Source organism: Petromyzon marinus, chromosome 46 (genome assembly GCF_048934315.1).
Source record: "Petromyzon marinus isolate PM22_M1 ecotype Great Lakes invasive population chromosome 46, UKy_Petmar_22M1.pri1.0, whole genome shotgun sequence".
In the NCBI taxonomy this organism is placed as follows: domain Eukaryota; kingdom Metazoa; phylum Chordata; class Hyperoartia; order Petromyzontiformes; family Petromyzontidae; genus Petromyzon; species Petromyzon marinus.
Window position 1 is genome coordinate 14,579,364 of NC_133712.1, and position 16,478 is coordinate 14,595,841.

The 16,478-nt window shown below is 50.7% G+C and overlaps 1 protein-coding gene across 2 annotated transcripts in view; it reads left to right on the forward strand.

Annotated features, from left to right (window-relative positions):
* The window catches only part of LOC116952350 (protein BTG1-like), a 31,319-nt gene extending 15,732 nt beyond the window's left edge, over positions 1-15,587 (forward strand). For both annotated transcript variants that reach the window (XM_032971626.2, XM_076074236.1), the window contains 2 exons: positions 4,326-4,440; positions 13,336-15,587. In XM_032971626.2, coding sequence (XP_032827517.2) covers positions 4,326-4,440; positions 13,336-13,937 — 717 coding nt within the window. In that variant the 3' untranslated portion in view covers positions 13,938-15,587. The remainder of the gene's footprint in view (positions 1-4,325; positions 4,441-13,335) is intronic.
* The last annotated feature ends 891 nt before the right edge of the window (positions 15,588-16,478 follow it).

Here is a 16,478-nt window from a genome sequence, read left to right on the forward strand (position 1 = left end):
CAGTATCATGGTCTCTAGTAGTGTTAAGGTCTATAACAGTGATATGGTCTCTAGTAGTGTTATGGTCTATAACAGTGTCATGATCTCTAGTAGTGTTAAGGTCTATAACAGTGACATGGTCTATAGCAGTGTTAAGGTCTATAACAGTGTCATGGTCTCTAGTAGTGTTATGGTCTATAACAGTGTCATGGTCTATAGCAGTGTTAAGGTCTATAACAGTGACATGGTCTATAGCAGTGTTAAGGTCTATAACAGTGACATGGTCTCTAGTAGTGTTATGGTCTATAACAGTGTCATGGTCTCTAGTAGTGTTAAGGTCTATAACAGTGACATGGTCTATAGCAGTGTTAAGGTCTATAACAGTGACATGGTCTCTAGTAGTGTTAAGGTCTATAACAGTGTCATGGTCTCTAGTAGTGTTAAGGTCTATAACAGTGTCATGGTCTCTAGTAGTGTTATGGTCTATAACAGTGACATGGTCTCTAGTAGTGTTATGGTCTATAACAGTGTCATGGTCTCTAGTAGTGTTAAGGTCTATAACAGTGACATGGTCTCTAGTAGTGTTATGGTCTATAACAGTGACATGGTCTCTAGTAGTGTTATGGTCTATAACAGTGACATGGTCTCTAGTAGTGTTATGGTCTGTAACAGTGTCATGGTCTATAACAGTGACATGGTCTCTAGTAGTGTTAAGGTCTATAACAGTGTCATGGTCTCTAGTAGTGTTATGGTCTATAACAGTGTCATGGTCTATAACAGTGTCATGGTCTCTAGTAGTGTTAAGGTCTATAACAGTGACATGGTCTCTAGTAGTGTTAAGGTCTATAACAGTGACATGGTCTATAGCAGTGTTAAGGTCTATAGTAGTGTCATGGTCTCTAGTAGTGTTAAGGTCTATAACAGTGTCATGGTCTCTAGTAGTGTTAAGGTCTATAACAGTGACATGGTCTATAGCAGTGTTAAGGTCTATAACAGTGTCATGGTCTCTAGTAGTGTTAAGGTCTATAACAGTGTCATGGTCTCTAGTAGTGTTAAGGTCTATAACAGTGACATGGTCTCTAGTAGTGTTAAGGTCTATAACAGTGACATGGTCTCTAGTAGTGTTAAGGTCTATAACAGTGACATGGTCTATAGCAGTGTTAAGGTCTATAACAGTGTCATGGTCTCTAGTAGTGTTAAGGTCTATAACAGTGACATGGTCTCTAGTAGTGTTAAGGTCTATAACAGTGATATGGTCTATAGCAGTGTTAAGGTCTATAACAGTGTTATGGTCTATAGCAGTGTTATGGTCTATAACAGTGACATGGTCTCTAGTAGTGTTATGGTCTATAACAGTGACATGGTCTCTAGTAGTGTTATGGTCTATACCAGTGTCATGGTCTCTATTAGTGTTAAGGTCTATAACAGTGACATGGTCTGTAGTAGTGTTATGGTCTATAACAGTGTCATGGTCTATAACAGTGACATGGTCTCTAGTAGTGTTAAGGTCTATAACAGTGTCATGGTCTCTAGTAGTGTTATGGTCTATAACAGTGACATGGTCTATAGCAGTGTTAAGGTCTATAACAGTATCATGGTCTCTAGTAGTGTTAAGGTCTATAACAGTGATATGGTCTCTAGTAGTGTTATGGTCTATAACAGTGTCATGATCTCTAGTAGTGTTAAGGTCTATAACAGTGACATGGTCTATAGCAGTGTTAAGGTCTATAGCAGTGTCATGGTCTCTAGTAGTGTTATGGTCTATATCAGTGTCATGGTCTCTAGTAGTGTTAAGGTCTATAACAGTGACATGGTCTATAGCAGTGTTATGGTCTATAACAGTGATATGGTCTCTAGTAGTGTTATGGTCTATAACAGTGTCATGATCTCTAGTAGTGTTAAGGTCTATAAGTGTCATGGTCTCTAGTAGTGTTAAGGTCTATAGCAGTGTCATGGTCTATAGTAGTGTTAAGGTCTATAACAGTGATATGGTCTCTAGTAGTGTTAAGGTCTATAACAGTGACATGGTCTCTAGTAGTGTTAAGGTCTATAACAGTGACATGGTCTCTAGTAGTGTTAAGGTCTATAACAGTGACATGGTCTCTAGTAGTGTTATGGTCTATAACAGTGTCATGGTCTCTAGTAGTGTTAAGGTCTATAACAGTGACATGGTCTATAGCAGTGTTATGGTCTATAACAGTGTCATGGTCTCTAGTAGTGTTAAGGTCTATAACAGTGACATGGTCTCTAGTAGTGTTAAGGTCTATAACAGTGACATGGTCTCTAGTAGTGTTAAGGTCTATAACAGTGACATGGTCTCTAGTAGTGTTAAGGTCTATAACAGTGACATGGTCTCTAGTAGTGTTATGGTCTATAACAGTGTCATGGTCTCTAGTAGTGTTAAGGTCTATAACAGTGACATGGTCTATAGCAGTGTTATGGTCTATAACAGTGTCATGGTCTCTAGTAGTGTTAAGGTATATAACAGTGTCATGGTCTCTAGTAGTGTTAAGGTCTATAACAGTGACATGGTCTATAATAGTGTCATGGTCTCTGGTAGTGTTAAGGTCTACAGCAGTGTCATGGTCTCTAGTAGTGTTAAGTTCTATAACAGTGTCATGGTCTCTAGTAGTGTTAAGGTCTATTACAGTGTCATGGTCTCTAGTAGTGTTAAGGTCTATAACAGTGACATGGTCTCTAGTAGTGTTATTAAGGTCTATAACAGTGTCATGGTCTCTAGTAGTGTTATGGTCTACAGTAGTCACATGGTCTACAGCAGTGTCATGGTCTCTAGTAGTGTTAAGGTCTATTACAGTGTCATGGTCTATAGCATTGACATGATCTGCAGATGTGACAGTCGATTGTCATGTCATGGTCTATAGCAGCGACTTGGTCTATGAAATGCATAACACAAAATAATCAGTCGCTTCGTGGAGCATTTGAGGAAGACCATAAATCAGCAAACTCCGTCTCCTTCACATATCTGCCCCTCCACGTAAGAATATATATTTTTTACACATCCCATCAATCACGGCATTTTGGAAGGGCATCATTTCAGCATTTGTTAAACACGAGCAAACTGAACCGGTTCGACATTCAATGTCTAATCAGCAGAGTCTAGGTTTGCTTAAGCAAATTGCCGTGTTATGGTTTTATAGTGGTGTAATGGTGTACAGTGGTGTTATTGTATGTCATTGAATTATGTTGTGTTGCGTGGTGTGGTCGTGTTATGTTTTGTGGTGGTGTCGTACGTATTGGGGTTGTGATGTGTGATGGTGTCATTGCGTGTTGTGGTTTTATGGGGTGCGTTGGTGTAATTGTGTGTGTTGGTGTTGCGTGGTGGTGCTATGGTGTAATGTTGAGGTATGTAGTGGTGTTATGCTGTATTTATTGTGGAGTTGTGGTGTGATTGTGTGTGGTGGTGTTCTGGGGTTGTGTTATGGTGTGTAGTAATGTGTGGTGGTGGTGCTCTGGTGTAATGTTGTGGAATGTGGTGGTGTTGTGTATTTATTGTGGTGTGTGGTGTTGTATGGTGGTGTTATCACCACCACCGGTCTATAGTGCAGGACAATAGTTCTGCAATGCACCTCTTTAAGTGCCCCTAGTCAGCTGTCTTTATTATATCTTTGCAAATATGTGACTGCACTCGCACAAAGAAAAGGGAGGGGGGTGTGTGGGGAGGAGGAGGAGGGGACGTGAAGGTACCCACGCTTAGGCCCACCACCCACCCATCTCAGAAGAGAGAGACACAGCCCTGCCCCCCCCGGCTTCACCCCCTCCCCAACAGCACTTGACCTATGGCTGCGGGCACTGGCAGCTGGTAGGGGTCTTTGTGTGTCGGTACAGTGGCGTATTTGTGTATGAATGTGTCTTTGTGTATCGGCGTGCGCGTGCACATTGTAGCAGTACAGCAGGCTGCGCTGCGAACCCGGCGACCCGAGTTCGATTCCCACTCACGGCCAACACCAGTGACGATTATCTGAGCCGGTTCTGGGACTCCCCTAGGTCGACTCGGGCTGTAGTGTATAAACATCGCCGCTGGGGAGACAAAAGCGGCCGGGCGCGGTTCTGGCCACACCACCTCTTGTGCGCTGTGGTGGCCTTAATAGCTACTCGGTAGCAACATGAATGGGAATGAATCTCAGGTCGCCGGGTTTGTCGTGCAATGTGCTAACCTCTTCACTACACGAGTGCGTGTTCACATGAGTGCGTATACGTGCCTGTGTTCGACATGAGTGCGTATACGTGCCTGTGTTCGACATGAGTGCGTATACGTGCCTGTGATCGACATGAGTATACGTGTCTGTGTGTTGACAAGCGTGTTGTGTACGTGCCCGCGTGTGCAGATGAAGTCCGAGATTGGCAGTGCGGTGGAGTTCATCGCGGGTTTGCTCAGGTCAGCTGGCTGCTCCCACTCACAGGTTGCGACCTTCATTACATCACTGGAGTCGCTGCTGGCAGGTACGTACGCTCTGGGGGTGTGGGTAGTGTGGGCGGTGTGAGTGGTGTGGGTTGTATTGGTAGTGTTGGTGTTGCAGGCAGTGTTATAGTACAGGTGGTATGGGCTGTGCAGGTGGGGTTGGTGATACCGATTGTGTAGAGGGATGGGACTGGAGAAGAATGCCTAGGAGGGTGGACAAGGAAAGGATGATAGATGGGCGAGTGGGAGGAAGGGTGGACAACACCACTTGTTCGTGTCCACCACAATCCAGTGGTCCTGCAGAATAAAAACCCAGATTTTGGCATCATAGCATGAGTCAGACATTTGAGACATTGACTGATACCACGAATATCATCATCAGGCAAGGCCTATCCACTGCTGCAGGGCTCGCTATATCTTACAGTCCCACGATGCAGCAATCCGTCGAGTAGTACTTATGCGTGAACTAATTTAATCACTCCATCTCCGTGTTTGAGGTGCCCTCAGGCGCGTTCACTCCTCCGGTTGTAGCTCCGTCGTTCACCTCCGCCACGGGCCCTCATCCCTCGTGAGACTCGACCGTAGTTTATTTATCCACGAAGGCCTCGCCGCATCTCAAATGAATTTTGATTTAAAGCTTTCGTGACTGCAGTAATTCATATTCTTAGCTCTTTCGGTAAAGTCACGTTGAAGGGAAACAATAAAATAATAAAATATATATAACAATACAAATTCTCACGACGTTTCGACCATAACACAAACGGTCGTCATCAGGTGTGTCGGTTTGCATAAATTTTTTTGAAAGGTTTATTTATTTATTTACAATTTTAAAAAAACGTCGGCGCCACGCGCAGCGATTTGGCAGTTTAGAAGGACTAGTCCATCTATGTTCTGAAAAGAGGAGGGGGGAGACGAAAAATGAATGCATGCTGTCTGAAAGCCACCGTAAGCGTGAACAATCAATTAAGACCTGAAATGATTTATCAAATCTTTCCAATGATTGCTAAGCCAGAATCCATCTTCTCGGTTGAAATTGTCTCTGTGCTTGTATATGTGGATAGCCTCATGAACGAATCTCTCATGGTAGCCAGATGGCTTACAAAGAACCTCTGTCTTGGAAAAGTCAATGTCATGTGAGCCTACTGAATTATAACAATGATCTGCCACGGCCGAGGTGTTGGTCCTACCGTGTTTAAGGTTTGCTTTGTGTTCACGAATGCGGTCCAAGACATGGCATTTGGTTTCTCCAATGTAACTACTACCACAGAGGCAACTTAGTTTGTAGACACCAGGGTACTGTATGTCCGGAATCACATCTTTTACAGACGGAATCAGATCACGGATTTTATGTATTGTGTTGAAACGGACCTGGATCTTGTGTTTATTCAAGATTTTGGAGATTTTTTTTGTGATCCCTGCAATGTAGGGTAAAGTGATGGTTTTGAAAGGCTCCTCAAGAGGGTCCTTCTTCATGGTTTGAGTGATAGCTTTGCGGATTGTATAGTCGGAGTAACCATTAGCCTTAAGAGCTTGGTGTACGTGCTTGAGTTCACTGCCTATGTGTTCCTGGTCGGATATGCATTGGGCTCTATGATACAGAGTCTTGATGAGAGAGTTCTTCTGTGATGGATGGTGGTGGGAATCCGGTTTCAGATAAGCATCCGTATGGGTAGCTTTCCTGTAGACAGAGTGGCTCATTGAACCATCAGGTCTCTTTTTAATTAGGACATCCAAAAAAGGTAGCTTGCCATCTTTTTCGACTTCCATGGTAAATCTGATGGCTGGGTGTATGGAATTGATGTGGTCGAAGAATTGGTCTAGAGCAGGCCGGCCATGTGGCCAGATGACAAAAGTGTCATCCACGTACCTCTTCCATAAGGTTTGGCGCAGAGTGGCAGTCTGGATGGCGTCAGTCTCAAATTTCTCCATGAAAATGTTAGCTATAACCGGAGATAGGGGGGAGCCCATTGGGGTGCCCTCAGTTTGTTTGTAGAAAGTTCCATTCCAAGTGAAGTATGTATTGGTTAAACAGTGTCTCACCAGGGGGGGTACCTCAGTGTTTAGTCCTTGATGAACCAAGTCTTCAATGATTGCGATGGTGTCAGGTACAGGAACATTGGTGAATAAGGAAACTACATCAAAACTGACAAGCAGGTCGTCTGGGGACAGGGAAATATCCTTAATTGTCGATACCGGGTGAGTAGAATTTTGTACCGCAGAGGTGGTTTTTCCAGTGAAAGGACGCAGGATTTCAGACAAAAAACGAGCCAGTTTGTAGGTGGGGGAGTTGATAGTAGAGACGATGGGACGAAGGGGTGTATCTACTTTATGTATTTTTGGTAAGCCGTATAATCTTGGTGGCCTGGCAGCAGAAGGTTTCAACGAAAACTGTTTAGATTGATCAATTAATGCGGTTGAATCAGAAATTATTTTGTTGGTTTGTGTGACGAGGCTGTTGGTGGGATTTCTATTTATTTTTGTATAACTACCATCGTCGAGTAATTCTTTAATTTTGTTGTTGTATTCTATTTTATCCATGATGACAGTAGCATTGCCCTTGTCAGCTGAGAGGACTACAATATTATCCCTCTTTTTTTAATTTATATAATTCAAAACGCTCATCTTTGCTGAGGTTGCTAGCTGGCATCTTAGCGTTTTTGAGGGTTGCAGCGATTTCAGATCTTGCTACGTCTGCAGCGATGTGACCCAGGCCCCTGAGAGCAACGTCTACTTGGGCAATTATATCATTAACTGGTATGTGTTTAGGTGTGACTGCAAAGTTTAGACCTTTAGCTAAAACGGATTTTAGACCATCGGAAATAGAACTGTTACTGCGATTAATTTCGACTTTGTTAACGTCTAACTTTTTGGTGTGTGGGTCCGGTCTTTTGTTGAAGAGGAGGTTAAATTTGGAAATCAGGTTGTCCTTACATTTGGTCGAAATAGTAGCAGCTGAAGAGGCAGTCATATTGTCTACATGTTCCCAATCCGATGTGGACATTGTTGCCGTCAATGATAAGTGTGATTTGTAGAGTGTCTTGTCTAAGTGATCTAGTTCGGTGCGTATAAGTCTGATTTTTTCTGAGATAAGAGCTAAGCTAGTTTTGAAAAGAATTCGTTTCGCATTAGAAGAAGTTACAGCAGCAGAGGTCAGTGTAAATGCGATTGGTATTACCCCAGAGTCGCGGCATCTCTTATAAATAAATAAATACACCGTTTAAAAATAAATAAATGTATGCAAACGGACACACTTGATGACGACCGTTTGTGTTATGGTCGAAACGTCGTGAGAATTTGTATTGTTTAATATATATTATTATTATTTTATTATTTCCCTTCAACGTGACTTTACCGAAAGAGCTAAGAATATGCATCTCAAATACTTTTTTCAGTAGCGTCCCGCGTAACCATATTTGGCCGCCTGCTTCGAGTCGAGTCTTTACACCGCAGAAGCCAGGGAAAACCCTCCACGCATGTGAGCGGATAACATTGATCCACACGCAGGGATTGACGAGTCGGCTCCTTGTGCCGCCCATCTCTCGGCCACAACCCCAGAGCTCGGCGAGTTTGGGAGTTTTCACGCAACTCTGCTTGGTGCACCAACCCTTGCCTCCACAGTGCTGGATCATTACAGGCACGCACAGCCTCCACGCTCACTGTAAGCAAGCAGTAAATGTCAGCGTGATGAGTGGGGTCACCCAGGTGCGTCGTGCAGAACACCTGGTGCAGCTCAGTGGGACGGCTCTTTGGCTCTCCTGGTCGATTTTCCCTTCATGCCCCACGCGCCTGTAACCCGTTTTGTTTTTTGCAATATCTCACCGGGAATTCCCTCGATGTGACCCCTTGTTAGGGGTGCTGATGGACACATAGCAAAACACGCACTGACACGTGTACACACATTCTACGTCCATAAACTCGTCGCACTTTGAACGCTCTAAGTTCTAAGGGCAATTAGTCCAACACGTGTTACAGGAAATGTATTTTCTTCAGCCCTGATTTATGCTCGTGGCCGGTATTTTTATTTTATTTCTCGCTGTAACGCAGTTGCTTCTGACGCGATTTATGCTCACTCCATTGGTGCACGCTGCTTTTAGTTGATTGCTTGAGGTCACGCTGGTGACCCACCCTGGGTCGCCATCTTGTTAATGCCGCCGCGTGGCGCGGTTTTTATTTGTATTATTTTTTATAAAACGGCAGCGTCCTCGTTCGTGCGAACTTGCATCGCGCAACCGCCGAACAGCCCACAGACGAGCCGAGAGGCAGCAGCGTGGCGGTGTGCCGGCGCCAACATTTTCCAAAGCTCTGCAGTCCTCTCTATATGTAAGATGACAGACCAAACCCGGACATATTTCCCAAGTCCGCCGAGGCCTAATCACTCTCGTAGAGTTTCAACACAGCAATACCGTTAACAGATCCAGGCCAAATTCAATCCCTGCCGCCCGTATGCAGATGCAGACTGTCTGTGTGTGAAAACCGGGCAGGTGGTTAGGTACACCTAGAGGCAGGTGACGACTCGTCCTGGCCTCTCGTGTTGTTACCTGGTTTACACAACGTCAACTTGACCCTGATGAAGGAATAAAGTGAACTGGTTCACCGGGTTTCTGACCTCATGAATCTCGGTGGTATTGAATAGGCAGCGTGACACTACACCTCACCGTGCTCTCTCGCTTTCATGAGTGATAATTATTCACATCAGCGTCGTAGAGGTTTGCAATGCGTGTTCACGTGGTGCCGTTGCCTGTGTGTTACGCACGTGTCCATCGGCACGTGCATATGGGGTGTTCCATCTCAAGGGAGGCTGCAGGTGAAATATTGTAATGAATAAGTAATTAATAACATAGGGGTGCATCATTTCAGACGCACAGGTTCAACACGTGCAAATTCTCAATCGGCTTTGACATTCAGTGTCTCATCAGTAGTCAGGCCCGCTTGAACTAATGCTGGTGAACAGATGTTTATCGGCGAGGACCCTCTGTTTGATATGGGTCCTAGTTGGTGATACAAAGCTGTGCAACACGGCATAATCATTAGTATCGTTGTGGAGAATGTGAGTTGTGTTGTTCATGCAATTAAAACGGCTGTCTCAATTGGTTACAGAATCCTTTGTAAACTTTTTATTTTATTTTACCAGGTAAGGCTCAATGAGCTACATAGCTCTTTTTCAGAAGCGACCTGGCCATCACAAATGATAGCTCAACGAATTGGCTTATCACGTGGAAATTTATAGCAGCCAAATCGTCTAAAACGCATGTTTGATTCTACATGTGAAGAAAAGTCCACACGACCACGGGGAGAACATGCAAACTCGTAATACGCAGGCATCAGGGTCGGGATCGAACCCACATCTCTGCAAAACACAGCAGCAATCATCGCCCCCTGACATGAAACCTCGGCAGGACCCTCCTAGAAAGAGAGACAGAGACTTAGCGGGGCTTTCCGTTGTAAAAACGTGCAAGAGTAATAATAATAATAATGAGCAGATGTCAGGTGAGATTGACACGGTGCCAAAACAGCCTGCATGCACCATGGCAGCTGCGGTGGTGGTGGCGGCGGTGGTGGCGGCTTGGCGGTGGCGGCTTGGCGTTCTGCCCGGGCGTTGGTGAACAACTTTTGGCCCAAAAATTCCACGGAAGACAACATTTGGCAGTACAGAAGAACGTCGCATATCCAACTGTGTTATATCCGCCCTGACCGATTACCCGCCCACACCCAGTCCAGTGCATGTGGATGGAACGGCGCAACCGCCATTTGATGTTCCCAGGCCCAACTTGGTCACGACTGCGGTTGTTTGACACATATCTTTGTCTGTTTACATGTTAGCACTGGAATCACCCTATATCTGTTGAATGTTTAATGTTTCTGTAACTTAACCTTCTGTGACCGGTCTAAAAATAATCTGGCCAAGCCGACTTGCGCTGCAGGGAATTTTTACATTTAGCTTTTACATAGCATTGATTTATGTTTGCAGTGTTGTAGATTGCTCCTGTGATAGTTTTTTTTACTGGTAGGAAACGTAGTGGACTGGAAGCCCAACCGGGATTAATTCACAGGAGGCAGGGGATTAATTGTGTATGTCTGTGGATGTCTGTCCACGTGTATCCGGTCACCCGGATAAAATGGGAGGGGTGGGGTGGGGCTGGGTGGGGAGGGTGGGGAGGGGCTGGGGAAGAGCTGGGTGGGGAGGGTGGGAAGGGGCTGGGGGGGGAGGGTGGGAAGGGGCTGGGTGGGGAGGGTGGGGCTGGGTGGGGCTGGGTGGGGCTGGGTGGGGAGGGTGGGGCTGGGTGGGGAGGGTGGGGCTGGGTGGGGAGGGTGGGGCTGGGTGGGGAGGGTGGGGCTGGGTGGGGAGGGTGGGGCTGGGTGGGGAGGGTGGGGCTGGGTGGGGAGGGTGGGGCTGGGTGGGGAGGGTGGGGCTGGGTGGGGAGGGTGGGGCTGGGTGGGGAGGGTGGGGCTGGGTGGGGAGGGTGGGGCTGGGTGGGGAGGGTGGGGCTGGGTGGGGAGGGTGGGGCTGGGTGGGGAGGGTGGGGCTGGGTGGGGAGGGTGGGGCTGGGTGGGGAGGGTGGGGCTGGGTGGGGAGGGTGGGGCTGGGTGGGGAGGGTGGGGCTGGGTGGGGAGGGTGGGGCTGGGTGGGGAGGGTGGGGCTGGGTGGGGAGGGTGGGGCTGGGTGGGGAGGGTGGGGCTGGGTGGGGAGGGTGGGGCTGGGTGGGGAGGGTGGGGCTGGGTGGGGAGGGTGGGGCTGGGTGGGGAGGGTGGGGCTGGGTGGGGAGGGTGGGGCTGGGTGGGGAGGGTGGGGCTGGGTGGGGAGGGTGGGGCTGGGTGGGGAGGGTGGGGCTGGGTGGGGAGGGTGGGGCTGGGTGGGGAGGGTGGGGCTGGGTGGGGAGGGTGGGGCTGGGTGGGGAGGGTGGGGCTGGGTGGGGAGGGTGGGGCTGGGTGGGGAGGGTGGGGCTGGGTGGGGAGGGTGGGGCTGGGTGGGGAGGGTGGGGCTGGGTGGGGAGGGTGGGGCTGGGTGGGGAGGGTGGGGCTGGGTGGGGAGGGTGGGGCTGGGTGGGGAGGGTGGGGCTGGGTGGGGAGGGTGGGGCTGGGTGGGGAGGGTGGGGCTGGGTGGGGAGGGTGGGGCTGGGTGGGGAGGGTGGGGCTGGGTGGGGAGGGTGGGGCTGGGTGGGGAGGGTGGGGCTGGGTGGGGAGGGTGGGGCTGGGTGGGGAGGGTGGGGCTGGGTGGGGAGGGTGGGGCTGGGTGGGGAGGGTGGGGCTGGGTGGGGAGGGTGGGGCTGGGTGGGGAGGGTGGGGCTGGGTGGGGAGGGTGGGGCTGGGTGGGGAGGGTGGGGCTGGGTGGGGAGGGTGGGGCTGGGTGGGGAGGGTGGGGCTGGGTGGGGAGGGTGGGGCTGGGTGGGGAGGGTGGGGCTGGGTGGGGAGGGTGGGGCTGGGTGGGGAGGGTGGGGCTGGGTGGGGAGGGTGGGGCTGGGTGGGGAGGGTGGGGCTGGGTGGGGAGGGTGGGGCTGGGTGGGGAGGGTGGGGCTGGGTGGGGAGGGTGGGGCTGGGTGGGGAGGGTGGGGCTGGGTGGGGAGGGTGGGGCTGGGTGGGGAGGGTGGGGCTGGGTGGGGAGGGTGGGGCTGGGTGGGGAGGGTGGGGCTGGGTGGGGAGGGTGGGGCTGGGTGGGGAGGGTGGGGCTGGGTGGGGAGGGTGGGGCTGGGTGGGGAGGGTGGGGCTGGGTGGGGAGGGTGGGGCTGGGTGGGGAGGGTGGGGCTGGGTGGGGAGGGTGGGGCTGGGTGGGGAGGGTGGGGCTGGGTGGGGAGGGTGGGGCTGGGTGGGGAGGGTGGGGCTGGGTGGGGAGGGTGGGGCTGGGTGGGGAGGGTGGGGCTGGGTGGGGAGGGTGGGGCTGGGTGGGGAGGGTGGGGCTGGGTGGGGAGGGTGGGGCTGGGTGGGGAGGGTGGGGCTGGGTGGGGAGGGTGGGGCTGGGTGGGGAGGGTGGGGTTGGGTGGGGAGGGTGGGGTTGGGTGGGGAGGGGCTGGTCACCCCGTGGTGCCCTTATAAAACTCAACGTTTAACCTACTCACGTCGGCTTGTGCCCGCCCTCACAGTCGGGCATATTTGCGGAATACACCACGTGGTGTCATTGACCTTGGCCATTGACCGAGCAACCCAACATTCCTACCAGCTCCCTCCGCAGGAATGTGTTATTTCTGATTTTCTGGTTGATTAATTTTTTATCTTTATTTTTTGTTTTGCTTTTTGTCATCTTGGTTGACCAGAGTCACTTCTTTCAAAGTGACACTTCGCATCCTGGCCTCTTTTGAGTTCTCACCGCACGGTCGCAACAGAATTAACTTGGAAGCTTGGATGAGCCTGTGTTGTTCAACTGGCCAGCGTACATTCGCCCACTTGTCCAGCACACTTGAGCGTTTTTCCACATGCGTGACCGATTTTGATCACGGTGTAATTATTACTATTATGTTCTATCAATGTTCACCTATCTGACTTTTACACACATCTCTAGAATGGGGATGAGTTTCAGGTTTATCCATGTCCGTGAACAGCGTGGAAATGACAGTACGTAATGTCATCTCCTGTGGTGTCACACACCTTCAGAATAATACAAAACTAATGGGCTGCTTCAGATTGTCCGATATTTTGTATCTCGTCCACATGTTCAGATATTTATTTTGAATCTTAAAATCTGGGACAGCCATGCATTAAGATAGACAAACAAATACATCTATTTGCAGTTTCTTTTTCATGAATTAACTTCTGTAAAACGCCTTAAGGTGACCTTTTCCCGAACGGCGCTCTGCAGGATAATGGTTGATACAGGCAGTGTCCTGCACAGTTATAGCCACGTAGACCGACAGGACCACAACGAGACACACAACCGGAGGGGCTCCGTGGACTTGTGCGATCCCTGTCCAAGCGTCCGTGGCGATGTGTGCACCCTCCCCTTTCAGAGCACTACCAGCAGCACTGGTTCCCCGAGCGGCCGTGCAAGGGCTCGGCCTACCGCTGCATCCGCATCAACCACAAGATGGACCCGCTGGTGAGCCGCGCGGCGCTCTCCATCGGCCTGAGCGCCCCCAGCCTCTTCCGGCTGCTGCCGCGGGAGCTCACGCTCTGGGTCGACCCCTACGAGGTCTCCTACCGCATCGGCGAGGACGGCTCCATCTGCGTCCTCTACGACGGCCGCGCCGCCACGACCGCCGGCGCCCCGTCGGAAGGGACGTCGGCGCCGCCGTACAAGGGCCCGACGAAGGCTCGCGGGGCGAAGGGCGTGCCCGGCACGCAGGCTCGGTGCGCGGCGTCGGCAAAATCGGCCGGCTCGACGCGGGCGGCCGGCGCGGGCGGCGGCGGTGTCGGCGGCAGCTCCGGAGCGGGAGTGGCGGCTTCTACGCGGCAGGCGGCCCGCGGCGGTCACCCGCCCACCAAGTGCAAGGAGGAGGTGGCGGCGGCGGCGGCGGCGGCGGCGTCGGCGGGGTCCGCGTCGCACCAGCAGAGGCCGGTGCACCTGCGCGGGGCGGAGCACTTTGTGAACGTCATGGCGGTTTACAGCTAGCCGCCGCCGCCGCTACCACCGCCGTTGCTCGCCGGCCGCGCCGCGCGCGCGCCGCACCGCACTGTAGATTTGTTTGTTTTTGGTAGACGGCTCGTGCGAGCCGGTAGCCTAGAGGCATTTGTCTTTTGTTGGGGGGGGGGGGGGGGGGGTCGGGGTTGGGAAATAAAGGATTTGTCATAAAAGTACATTTGAAAGGGACGGGGAGATTTCTGACAATTTTACACGTTTAGTGTTTTGTTGTTGTTTGTTGTTGAGGGAACTCTGGTCGACGAGGGTTCCGTGAGGGCAGAATGAAAGTTTGTGCCGCAGTGTGAATTTCCGCGACGATTGTTTATGGCGCGCCAAGTCCTGACGACGAGCATTGCTCGGCCGCCTCGTTTCTTCCGTAGCACCTCGGCGAGTGCCACGTTACGGCCGCCCCCCCGTCGACTCGGATGTCAAAAATCCACCCCCACAATGCAATTCGTAAGATCTACAGTCACCTCGCTCCCAGGTCTCCCTCACGACGTTTTGAGCATCGTTAACTCTCGTTGAATGTCATCATCGTCGGCATCGGCCGTGGTCGGTCCACCGCCGGACGATCGCCACCGCTGCCACTCGCGGTCGTGCAAAGTAACCACGCAACCCGGCAGCCCCCCGGCACGCGAGCCGACGTCTGCAGTCGGGAAAGTCTCGCGGGTCTGGCCGCAGGTCATGGGCTCTCACCACCGGCGACATTCGTCAGTTCGGTGTCACCGTTTCTATTTCGGCACAAACTTTAGGCCCTGTCGTCGATCTTCGTAGATTGATCAGAAACTCTCGAGTCTGCGAGTACACGTCGTCGCCGTTACATTCGCTGTTTCCAAATGTTGGCAGAGTCCCCGGGGCAGACGTTTGTTTTCGTTGTTGAAAGAGAGTCGGTGAAAAAGATTTGCATCATCATTATTATTGTTGTTTTGGCAGCTACTTTTGGTGTTTTCTCTGTCAAGTGTCTGTCGTGGCACCGCGTCACAAATAATCACCGAGAAAGCTGTTTAACGAGACGAGAAAATGATACGTGCATTTATTTTAAAGAAGTGACATGAAAAGGAGACGCTGCCGTTCACGGTGAGACGGTTCCGTCTTCCGGCGGGGGGTGGGTGGCTGGGGGGGGGGGGGCGGCCTCCCGGTTTCATCTCCTGGCGTGGCAGTCGAAGCAATGTGGGCAAAGTTTCTCAAATCGCCTTTTCCCCCACCGCCGCTGTCCGCCCGGCGGTATACATCGGTTGGCGGCGGTCCATCGGCAGGTGGGGTAAAGTGTGGGCTCTCCCACCTCTTCCAAGGCGTCTGTTTCGGCGAGCGAAGACATTGCAGGGATGCACCTTTTAGCCAGGAGGAACGATTGGCAGAATTTGAGCGTTGGCACTCGGCAAACAAGAGAAGCTCTCGAGCCTTAAAAAAATTGTAACAACACGAAGACTGCCTAACGCGGCGGGGGGGTAGGTTTTAGCAGAGCGAAAAAAGTTCCTGTTGAATTTGTATTCGGTCACAAGCTCTTAAGCGTAACGTACAAGCGAGAGTAAGTGTTGTATAGATGAATTAAGTTTGACTTTTGATGAGATTTCTATTTTAAAAAGAAAAACATGAGAACACTTTGCGCTTTATACTGTAATAAAATTGTGACACTTAAAACCTTGCGCGTGCTGCTGCTGCTGGTTCGGGTTCCTTCACTGCCTCGCGGTGCGTTCAGCCGCGTGGAGGAGCGCGATGAATACCCTCGCATCACGCGTCAACGGATGCGGTAACTTACGGAGCCCAGATCACCGTCGTCGGCCGTGGTCAATCCACTGCTGGATGAAAGCTTCCCCAATCCACTGCTACCTCCCTGCGATGTCAAAATCCACCCAACACCTGTGCACGAGCTATTTATTAACGTAGTTTTAAACTTTAACTATTTAAACTAAACTTTGTTTTACGAGGCAAGGCCCCCTGAGCTATATAGCTCGCTTTCAGAAGCGACCTGGCCACGTGATGTCTCAACAAAGTGGCTCATGTGGACATTTGCAGCAGCCAAATATTCCTGTTTCTAAAATGTGGAGGGGAAAACGAAGGACCTGGAGAAAAATCGACGTGTCTACGGGGAGAACGCGGCAAACTCCAAATATACAGGCGTCGGGGTCGGGATTGTACCCACCTGCACACCAGGCGAGGGAGTTAACATTTCTCCACAGCAGTGTCCCATACAATCCCAACGTAAAATTGTGCTTGCAGTCTCGCGAGAACAGCTTTTGTTAACTCCCGGTGATGTTTGTTGTAATCTCGAGCGAAACGTCGGAGCAAAATTGTCAGAGGTGTGGCTTTTCAAGAATCTGGTTGGTTCCAAAAGCTAAGCAATTGCCATATTTGCCCACGTGACAACTTTTATTTAATTCGCTGTCAGTTGGTTATTGTCAAAAAAAGAAATACGCTTGCATGTTGCTTCCTGACCTTTAAGGTGCATGTTAGCCAGAGAGAGTGCTCGTGCCAATAACATCCAGTGACCCGGCAGTGTGTTGCATGCATGCCTGCACTTCGGATTAGCAC